We start from the raw sequence: 10296 nt of genomic DNA, 5'->3' as shown, positions 1-10296 counted from the left end.
TTAGCATCGTATATACTGTACATTTTTCCAGACAACTTTCATGAACCTAGTTTCTCTGATCTCGATTAGAAGGGATCAGTTATCATCATCGTCCTAGTCACATATTTCCCCCTGATTACCCACGTTTCATCTTCCCTTGGCAGTAAGATAATATTCTGAATGAATACTCTTCCTAACACAGCTTTTCTGGTGGAAAACCATATCTGATGGGGAAAGGAATCGCTTTCGGTTTGTGCGGTTCTTCTCTACACTTTATACTGCTTTTCACGTGATGATAATAGTATGATTTGATTGGGTGAATCTGGCTTTGGTGAATAACTCTCTTGCGTATGTATGGAGGAGGAACTGTGAGATATGGTTGAGGCGCCCTGTAAATTTGACTGATCATTGAGAGCTATTAATGAGTACGTTCACACCACCTTTCAAACTCCATAACGACTCAGCGCGCTCGTAGTATTCCATGGCGCAATTCACCCCTCTGTCGCGTGCTATCTTGGATTTGGGGGTTGCTTGGAGACATCCAATAGTCACGTGCTTGTGCTGGTTGGAGATGCTTATGTAATTTTGCTCCTGCCTGGAGCTCTGGTTGGCCCGTGCACCTACTGCAAGGCAGAGCTGTGCCTGACGTGGACCTTTCTCGGAATGACCCTGCTGGAGCAAAACACCAACCAATTCATCGACTCCGACTCTTGTAATTCTCTTGACATCTCCTTTGTTTCTGCACAAACTTTATAATTCCGTCCTCGGGCCCTGTTTATGCCATTGGGCCTACACGGAAATAAGGCATTCTCTGCTACTCGACCATTCTTACCCCAGCAGCCTCTCGCATCGCCGCTCGTATTGCTACAGACCTCTCTAGCACGCCCACACGATCCCTCATATTCTTTCAAGATGCCCGGTATCGTCTCGGCTACCGGCGTCCTCGCCTTCCTTACCGACGAGGAGCCTGAACTCAAGGTCTTCGCTCTGCAGACCCTCAACGACGATATCGATACCGTCTGGACTGAGGTCGCTGCTGTGTTGACACAGATGTACGTCATCTTCGCGTCTCGCCTTTCATGGTGTGACAAGCTTTGCTAACATTGTCTTCAAGCGAGGCACTCTACGAGGACGAGTCGTTCCCTGAGCGTCAACTCGCTGCTCTTGTTCTGGCCAAGGTCTACTACCATCTCCAGGCCTACAATGACAGCATGGTCTTCGCCCTCGCCGCTGGCGACCTTTTCAAGCTCGATTCCCCTGGCGAGTTCGAGGAGACCATTATCTCTAAATGTGTCGACCAGTACATCGCTGTGAATGCTGCAAAGAAGGCGGCTCCTCAGGCTTCAAAGAACACCGACCTCCCCGAGCTGGCTACTACGTTCGCGAGCGGCGCCGAGGGTGCTGTCATGTCTCCTACCACACCTTTTTCGCAGACAACTCTACCTCCCAAGTCTCTTCTTTCCCGCGACTCGATCGACAACACGATGCTCGAGGCCACCTTCCAGCCTGCTTTCAAGCAAGGCCGCTCTGGTTCTATTGCTGAGCTCCCCGACCAGGCCACCGGCTCGCTTCAGAGGGTTGTTGAGAGGCTTTTCGAAAGCTGCCTAGAGCAGGGCCGCTACAGGCAAGTGGTAGGTATTGCGGTTGAGGCCAAGAAACTGGACGTTCTTCGAAGCGTCATCAAGCGCGCTAGCGATGATGAGAAGAAGGCCAAGTCTAACCCTCTCGAAAACTCTCCTGGCCCGGCAGAGGATCTCATGGAGTACACATTGGGTATTTGCATGGACATCGTCCAGGAGAGAGCCTTCCGAACCGAAATTTTGAGGCTAATTCTCGATCTCCTCAACGAGATTCCCAACCCTGATTACTTTGCCATCGCCAAGTGTGTCGTTTACCTTAACTCAGATGAGGAAGCATCTCGCATGCTGCGCAATCTTGTTGAAAAGGGCGACCGTTCTTCCATCGCCAATGCCTATCAAATTGCTTTCGACCTTTACGACAACGGTACACAGGAATTTCTCGGCAAGGTTCTTGCATCACTCCCAGCTAGCAAGCCTGTCAAGAAAGAGTCAGATGAGAACGGCGAACAGTCCCACGAGAGCGAATCTCTGCTTCAGAATAAGCAGGAAGCCCCCGAAAACGAGCTCCCTGAACAAGTATCCAAGGCCTATTCCAATATCCGAGAAATTCTTGATGGCAGCAAGACCATCCGTCTCAACCTCGAGTTCCTCTACCGCAACAACCGAACCGATCTGAGCATCCTCAACAAGGTCCGCGACAGTCTTGAGGGCCGAAACTCCATCTTCCACACTGCGGTCACGTTTTGCAATGCCTTTATGAACCAAGGAACTACAAACGACAAGTTCTTCCGTGATAACTTGGAGTGGTTGGGCAAGGCAGTCAACTGGTCCAAGTTCACGGCGACTGCCGCTCTTGGTGTCATTCACCGCGGAAACCTTTCTCAATCTAGAAAGCTACTTGAGCCTTATCTTCCCCGACAAGGTGGCCTCAGCAGTGGCTCTATCTTCAGCCAGGGTGGTGCTCTCTACGCCTATGGACTGATCCATGCCAACCACGGAGCCGACGCTCTGGACTACCTCAAGGAGCAGTTTAGCCAGGCTGAAGAGGAGGTCGTTCAGCATGGTGGCGCTCTGGGTCTGGGTATTGCCGGCATGGCCACTGGCGATTGGGAAATCTTTGAGAAGCTCCGAGAAATCTTGTTCCAGGATTCTGCTCTCAATGGTGAGGCTGTTGGTTTGGCTATGGGTCTTATCATGCTTGGCACCGGAAATGTCAAGGCTCTGGAGGATATGATTACATATGCGCATGAAACCACTCACGAGAAGATTGTCCGTGGTCTTGCTATTGGTATGGCACTTATTATGTTTGGCCGCCAAGAAGGAGCCGATGTTCTTATTGAAGGACTCCTTAACGACCCTGATCCCACGCTGCGATATGGTGGTATCATGACTGTTGCTCTTGCCTACTGCGGTACCGGTAGCAACAAGGCTATCCGAAAGCTCCTTCATATTGCTGTTAGCGATGTCAACGATGACGTCCGTCGTATAGCCGTCATGAGTCTGGGCTTCATCCTCTTCCGCAAGCCTGGAAGCGTGCCTCGTATGGTTGAGCTCCTCTCCGAATCATATAACCCTCACGTGCGATACGGTTCCGCCATGGCTCTGGGTATCTCATGCGCCGGTACAGGTCTTGACGAGGCCATCGACCTTCTTGAACCTATGATGAAGGATCCCACAGACTTTGTGCGACAGGGTGCCCTCATCTCTCTCGCCATGATCCTTGTTCAACAGAACGAGGTCATGAACCCCAAGGTTTCGTCAATCCGCAAGACTCTGAAGAAGGTGGTTGGCGACCGTCACGAGGATGCCATGACCAAGTTCGGTGCTGCTCTGGCGCTTGGTATCATTGACGCTGGTGGTCGCAACTGCACCATCGGCCTCCAGACACAGACTGGCAACCTCAACATGGCCGGTATCGTTGGTATGGCTGTATTCACACAATACTGGTACTGGTTCCCTTTTACCCACTTCTTGTCGCTTAGCTTCTCTCCCACTTCAATCATTGGACTTGATCACGATCTTGAGATGCCCAACTTTAAGTTCCACTGTGCTACACGACCCAGCCTCTTCGATTACCCGCCTGAGCAAGAAGTCAAGACCGAAGAAGGTCCTGCTCTGATTGCCACCGCGATCCTGTCAACAACTGCGCAGGCCAAACGACGAGCTCAGAAGAAGGAGCGCGCTCAGCGAAGAGAGAGCATGGAAATCGATACCGCCCCCTCTAAGAGCGGTGGCGACAAGATGGACGTGGACGAGGACAAGAAGGCGGACGAGACTAAGGATACGAAGGAAGAGCAAGAGAAGGAACCGGCGGCTTCTGCGGACACCAAGAAGAAGCCCGAGAAGGAGAAGGTTGGGTACGAAATCGAAAACATGACCCGAGTTCTCCCTGGTCAACTCAAGTATATCAGCTTCCCCGCCGGCCGATACAAGCCCGTTAAGAAGGTGAGCATACAAGTCTTGCTGCGTCGTTTGCATTGCTAACTTTTTACAGCCCACTGGTGGTCCCCTGCTGCTGCACGATAGCCAGCCCGACGAGGAGAAGAGTCTACTTGAGGAGAAGCTTAAGAAGGTTACAACCGAACGGGCCCCTGTGGCTGGGCAACAAACTGGACGAGGCGGACGAGGCGGCGCTCAGCGCGCTGTGCTTGACAGTCTTGCCGAGTCTAGAGGAGGAGCCAACAGCGCTATGCTCGGACAGTTGCTTCGCAACCAAGGTCGATCACCATTTGGCCTGCTCGACGCCGAGCCCCAGACTCCTGGTGGTAACGCCTCAGGCGCCGCTGCTGCTGCGGGTGTACTGACCGCCGTCGATGAAGACTCAGATGACGATGAAGAGGCTCCTGTACCTAAGGAATTCGAGTACTTCACCGATGCTGGGGAGGATGACGATGATGATGACGAGTAGGTGTGAATGTGTCTCGGAACAGTTCAAAAGCGAGGACGATACTGTGGAGATAGTTGGATTGTACACTTAGAAGGGCAGATCAAGCGAATAGAGCGGGTACGAGGCGAAGGCTAATGTACAATATGCCTGGGGACGATGTATTCACTTAGCCGAGAATAGCATTGGGTGGTCTACCACCCGTGATCTTATTTTGTCATCAACTCGATTAGAGAATGTTCTTTCACTCTGATGCAAGCCATTGTTCTAGTAATTCGGTACTCATCGTGCGTTTGGCTGCAATAAACGCCATGTATCGCTCGCCAAGTTATAAACCCATTAGTCTGCTCTCAAACTCCAACCAAAACTACAAATCCCATTGCCATGCCATTTGCTCAATTCTACACTTTTGTTTCTAACCCCGGAGGACCATCATCACAGATCCTCACCCGATGCCACGCTGTAGCAAGATTACCGCGAATATTCCATGTTGCTGCGTGGCTCTCTGGTTGTGTGTTGTACACCTCGTCTGTAGCTTTCACAACAAACGTCGCACATCGCTTCCCGGATGGTGCGGGTTCAAACGCCTCCAAAGGGACATCACCGTCAAACCTCCATCTCCGCCATGCCCAGGCTGCGTGACCATAGCAAGGCGATTCTTCACCCTCTTTTGTGGAACAGTCGGGAAGGATGGAGGCTTGAGACCAGCTTTTGCCGTTATCGAAGGAGATGTCGACACGAACGATGGCGCGGCCTCCACCGGAGTATGCGTAGCCAGCCAATGACGCTGGTTTTGTATAAGTGTGAGAATTGTCATCCTTGGCTGTCCAGTCGCCAAGTTTGCACTTTGTAATGGCGCTTTGGACAGGTAACTCTTGAATGGCGGGTGCTGAATCCCAGTCGACTTTGGTCTGGTTCGGTCCAAAACACTTGTAATCGCGTCGCTGCCACTGAGATGTGCTCTCCTCGTCACTCAGCGTGACATGGTTCAGCCATTTGACAGATCGCGCAGCAACATGCCCGGGAACGATAGCTCGTAGAGGAAACCCGTGATCACGCGGGAGAGTCTGGCCGTTCATTCTGTAGGCGAGTATCACGTCGCCTTGGGGATCAATGGCCTTTTTGATAGGAATCGATGCACCGTAAGCTTCTAGGCCGTTGAACTGAACATGCTTTGCCTCGGATTCTCCTGTGAGGCCTGAATTCAGATCAAAGCCTGCATCTGCCAGTACGTCAGAGAGCAAGACGCCTTCCCAGCAGGCGTTTGAGATAGCTCCAGCAGTCCACGGAAGACCATTTGTTTTGCGACCTGATTCCTCATTCATGTGTCGCCGGCGGTTGCCAGAACATTGAAGAGAGGCTGTGACTTTGTGGGATTTGAAGCGGTTCTTGAGGTCCGCGAGGGTGTATTCTTTTGTGGTTCCGTCAGGAAGTTCTATCGTGAGATTGTGGTCATTCTGGTTCTCGGCGATTGTTGGCACCCACATGTGGTTGCGCACGTAGAAAAGGTCATTAGGTGTAAGAAAGTCATTCATCATAGCATAAGCCGGCGTCTCTGCGTTTCTGGGCTTCTGCGTCATTGTAATCAAGTCTGGATGTCGAACTGGATCATCCGAGAAAGGATCCTCGACCTCTTCTCGTGCCGGTCGCCCATCGACGAGATCTGCTGGGTCGACGTACCCAATTAGATACTGATTTAGAATATCGTAAACGTAGTCATTTTTGTGTATAGAAAAGATATCCCAGTAGGGATCAATGGAACCGCCCGCCGCGCGAAGGATAACATCGCCGCCAGGATGTGCTCCTATCCATTCAGTGATATCGTAGACTTTATCGCGGTGGATGACCCAGGGGTGACCAGAATGAGCATCGTGCTTGCGCACTTCGTTGATGCGATATCGAGGAAGAGAAGGATCTCGAGGATCATGGTCGTTTTCGTCATGGGCGATGGCGTCGCATCGTGTAGGAGATTGTTGCGCGAAGCTGTATGCGAGGTAGAAGGAAGCTGCTCCAGCGAGGAGAATTGCGAAGGAAGTGCTTGGGTCTCCCGATATCGTTGCAGACTTATCGGAAGCGGGAGGTTTTGTTGATGTAGATCTTGTGAGTCGTGTTGCGATGAAGGTGCGAGATTGTACCCTCACGGGAGCTTGTGATGCAGGGATAGATAAAGATCGTAGGGGTCGTAGCTGGCTGGCCAAGCGCCGTGTTGATCGCGAGAACATGGCTACAGAAGAATTAAGAGAGTCACTTCAATAATGAGCAACAATGCATCGCCAAAAAAAAAAAAAAAAAAACACTTTGTGAGTATTGTCGCAAACGAAACAAATCTCTAGTAGACGTCACAGTGGACTCGATGGATCTCTAACAAAAATGACGTCGGGGAATATCTCGGAGAACAATCATCAAAATTGTGAGATGAAGAATCTCACTTTATATAAGTCCTTCTCTATTTCATGATAAGCCCAGCGGTGAGCAACGTGACACGTGAACAGCAGGAACGAGTCAGAAGAAAGCAATTACCTGAGATGAGATGAGATGAGATGCCGAGAGAAGCATCGTGACTTACAGTCGCTTTCTTGAGGTTCACAGAGCGTGGACATTATTTTGGTCGCCGATCAAATTGCAATCGCCGACTGTTGGTTATTAAAAGTTACGTCACTTGACACATGACGAGATAATATCATTGGCCGACACGCCGAAAGACGCCCGGAATGGAAGGTAACTCCCCTGAAGGTGCTACGGCTCAGTGATGGGACCCCTGTAATCGCCTGCAGCCACTTTTAAGCGGCACAACTGCCGGTCAGCCAAATGTTAGTAACCTCGTATCAATCCCCGACGACAAAGATATTGATATCTTCTGTGTTCTTCATTAGATGGGCAACGCCCGTTCTGTAAGATGGCATAGACACTTCAACGCTCTTAATGGCTATTGCCCAACCAGAGGATGTACTAAATCAAACTCTGTATCGGCAAACAGACTTGTATCCGGGCACGAAAACAGCTTCGTGTACTGTGTGTCCGTGTAAGTTGCACATATACCAATCGCCGGAAACTTGTCCTTGGCCTTTCGTTGGCCAAGACAACTTGTTGTCCCTCAACAAATATGGAAAGAGATCTGATGCCGCTCTTGATTGTTGAGACCGTTCGCTTGCTGCCTGGTCCGTCGTCCGTTTGCTTGCCCCTTGCCCAGTAATTGTAGTACATTGGTGCCTTTCATATAGAACTCGGATCGCTTGTGTTCGATAGTTGGTTCGCTTGACCCAGATTACCATTGATCTACGGACATATCAAAGGCACATACCATATACCTTGCAGCAACTTCATGCTGTAAACTACGAAAAAGATACCAATCAACAGGGCAAACCCTCACCTGCAGCGCATATGAATAGCAAGTCGGGTCTAACTCAGAAGAGAAACCTCTTCCTCTTCATCAGATGTGGCTTCTGCCCGGGCCGAATTCAATGCTTTAGCATTCATCGCAACAGTATAGCTTGAACAGGACTAGAGATACTACATAGTACGTTCTCTAAAATGCCAAGCATCGCGTTCTCCATCAAAAAGCAGTTAAAAAATGCTAATCCAATGGTGGTACCCGACATTGGGTTGGCGTAATCTCTGCTCTATATCTTTATTCTGGTGTTTATATTACTTGCGCTTGGTGTTTCCTAGGTCGTTGATATAGAGGAGGGGCTTTCCCGTCCTCGTCAACACCAACCATCCAGTACCTTGACTCTACAAGCCTACATATAATACTTCGATCAATGGCTACAAGTGATCAGACCCACATCTTCCACAAAAAAAGAAGAATTAGCAAAAAACATACAACACCGGGGATTCGCTGGTCGTCACCGACCCAACTACTAATCCAGCGCTTCGCAGCTTGACTATGGGAGAGCGGACGGGATCCCGTATTTTCTACGAGCTTTGGTCGTATGTGACAGACGGAGTTGATGCAATAGTATATATCGATGTGCTTTGAGTCATGGAGATAATGGCCGTGGCCGGAACCCGACGTGTAAGCTTTACCACTGACATTCACCACGTGGCTAGACAGCAGAGAAACAATTCATCTCTATTCCTACTGGAACTCTACAGTGTATTACGTGCTCAGTAGTGTACCGGTCCAAGACTGCTCTAATCATCGAAAACTCCGTATCGACCACCAAGATTCTTCCAGCTGAACCATCAATCAACCCCCAGCATGTTCTTCCAGCGAGTCTAATCCGCCCACAGTAAGTTAGCAAAAAGGTGATTCTCAACCGACACAGACTATCCAAAAACATCCCATATGAACCCAGTATTAGTCGCCGCCGCCATCACATCCATCAAAACCACCCGAGTCAGTGTGACCGTAATCATGAGAATGCGATCCATAATCATGACTATGGGAGTTGCTATGACTGGGACTGTAGCTATTGCCATGGCCATGACCATGACCGGACGACCACCAATGGCTACGGCCGGCTGAAGCTGAACTCGAACCTGCCTTCTCGGTGGACAAATCTCCGTGGTTATAGACACCCAAAGTGTTATCATGTTCCGTAGAACCATGTCGGGCAGCCCGTGTGCCGGCTCCGTGTACAGGAGTAGACGTGAAGCCTTCGTCGTCTTTGTTATGGTCCACGCTGAACTCGGTGACTTTAGGGAGAACGGTAATATCGATGGCCTTGCCTTTGGAACTCTTCTGAGTTTTCTCTGAAACAAAGGGCTTCTTGGGCGACCAGGCACCATTAAATCCCCCGACGGATTTCCCACTCTCGGGTCTCTCTTCCAGTTCGATTCCGTTCTGATCCGACTTCTTCACCACGCGCTGGTTGTCCTTGGAGCGGAAGAGGTTCGTGAACTTGATCCACAGCCGCCTCACGTTGTCCTTGCTACAGATCAGACATGGGAGACAGAAAAGTGTTCGGAAAAACTTTCCACAACTCTTCTTGTCTTCCTTGAATTCGCCAGTGCGCCTCTTGTTAAGAAGATCTCGGAGTATAATTCCAACGAAGAAGGCCAAGATGGCTGCAAGAATTGCCAAGGAAGTGATACCATCCTTGTCGGCTTTGAAGATCGGATAGTCTTGGGCTTTGGCGGTGGTGTTATTTCTCGAGTTTCCGGCGAGTAATGTTTGAGTTGGCATGGTTAAGTTGCTTCTGACCCTTGTAGCTAATGAAGGGATCACGACATTGGTGCCGAAGACCGATATCGAGGTTGAGGCCATTATGGTCGCTGATATCAAGTTGAATGAAAGTGATGTTTGCTGAGCCTGGAGTCCATGAAGATCCTATAATCATGAGACGGAAAGGCTTAAGGATGGACGGAGAGAGAAGTTCGTGCCGAAGGAGAAGAGATATATAGTTTATTTAAAGATGTTTTCCTTCATGCCAAAAGGTTCATTCGAAAGTTTGTGAGAATATTGGATGATGCGCGCATGAAAGCTTCGTGTTTAGAAAGAGTTACTTTGAAGAACTCACCACGTCGGATGCCATCGCTGAGCGGTTGACTGGCTTCAGAGACTTCCTTCTTCTTCTAGAAGTCACCCAGGTTTCGATATCTTGAGAAGTCGCGATAGTCTTTCTGACGAAAGAATATGAGTAAAGAACCTTTTCGCTATAGTGTTTTTCACTTCCACCTCAGGGTTGAACTAAGATGCCTCCCAGGACATGTTGCCGACTTGATGAACAGCGGATTGGCGGTGCTTCTTTTATTCGACGCATGGTGAAGTGAGAGTGTTTCAAACGATAAAGTATATCGTTTTGACTTTCATACCTCAGAGTTGAAGCACAGAAAGTCTGGGTCAAAGTGTAAAAGAATTTATCATATGCAGTCTTCGCATCGAATAGTAGGATAGATAAGGAAATAAGA

At 49.7% G+C, this 10296-nt stretch overlaps 3 protein-coding genes and 1 non-coding gene across 4 annotated transcripts; 1 reads left to right on the top strand and 3 right to left on the bottom strand.

The window, feature by feature from the left end:
• The first annotated feature begins 631 nt into the window (after nucleotides 1–631).
• Nucleotides 632–6963, top strand: FOXG_15464 (26S proteasome regulatory subunit N2). Its single transcript, XM_018395574.1, has 3 exons — nucleotides 632–1031; nucleotides 1094–4004; nucleotides 4054–6963. Exons 1-3 carry the CDS (start codon nucleotides 757–759, stop codon nucleotides 4465–4467), a joined length of 3600 nt encoding a protein of 1199 aa, XP_018255470.1. The 5' UTR covers nucleotides 632–756; the 3' UTR covers nucleotides 4468–6963.
• On the bottom strand, nucleotides 4559–6986 carry FOXG_15463 (uncharacterized protein). The gene has a single exon (XM_018395573.1). The coding sequence runs from the start codon at nucleotides 6663–6665 to the stop codon at nucleotides 4845–4847; it is 1821 nt and encodes a 606-aa protein (XP_018255469.1). The 5' UTR covers nucleotides 6666–6986; the 3' UTR covers nucleotides 4559–4844.
• Nucleotides 6987–8259: 1273 nt separating this feature from the next.
• On the bottom strand, nucleotides 8260–8375 carry FOXG_21924. Its single transcript, XR_001936431.1, has one exon. It is a non-coding gene; the product is annotated as a 5S ribosomal RNA (ribosomal RNA).
• A 368-nt stretch (nucleotides 8376–8743) lies between these two features.
• Nucleotides 8744–9754, bottom strand: FOXG_15462 (uncharacterized protein; the record flags this gene model as incomplete). Its single annotated transcript, XM_018395572.1, has 1 exon — nucleotides 8744–9754. The coding sequence occupies exon 1, from the start codon at nucleotides 9650–9652 to the stop codon at nucleotides 8744–8746; it is 909 nt and encodes a 302-aa protein (XP_018255468.1). The 5' UTR covers nucleotides 9653–9754.
• Between the last annotated feature and the right edge of the window lie 542 nt (nucleotides 9755–10296).

This window comes from Fusarium oxysporum, chromosome 5 (genome assembly GCF_000149955.1).
Source record: "Fusarium oxysporum f. sp. lycopersici 4287 chromosome 5, whole genome shotgun sequence".
Taxonomy (NCBI): Eukaryota; Fungi; Ascomycota; class Sordariomycetes; order Hypocreales; family Nectriaceae; genus Fusarium; species Fusarium oxysporum.
Note: the sequence above shows the minus strand (reverse complement) of the source record. Positions and strands in the feature narration are given on the sequence as shown.

What these genes read in the sequence shown, in the direction of transcription:
- FOXG_15464 (XM_018395574.1), top strand. Translation starts at nt 757, where the DNA reads ATGCCATTGGGCCTACACGGAAATAAGGCATTCTCTGCTACTCGACCA. An exon ending in GCTGCTGTGTTGACACAGAT is followed by an intron (nt 1,032 to 1,093) that starts GTACGTCATCTT and finishes ATTGTCTTCAAG; the next exon opens with CGAGGCACTCTACGAGGACG. An exon ending in GATACAAGCCCGTTAAGAAG is followed by an intron (nt 4,005 to 4,053) that starts GTGAGCATACAA and finishes AACTTTTTACAG; the next exon opens with CCCACTGGTGGTCCCCTGCT.
- FOXG_15463 (XM_018395573.1), bottom strand. Translation starts at nt 6,665, where the DNA reads ATGTTCTCGCGATCAACACGGCGCTTGGCCAGCCAGCTACGACCCCTA.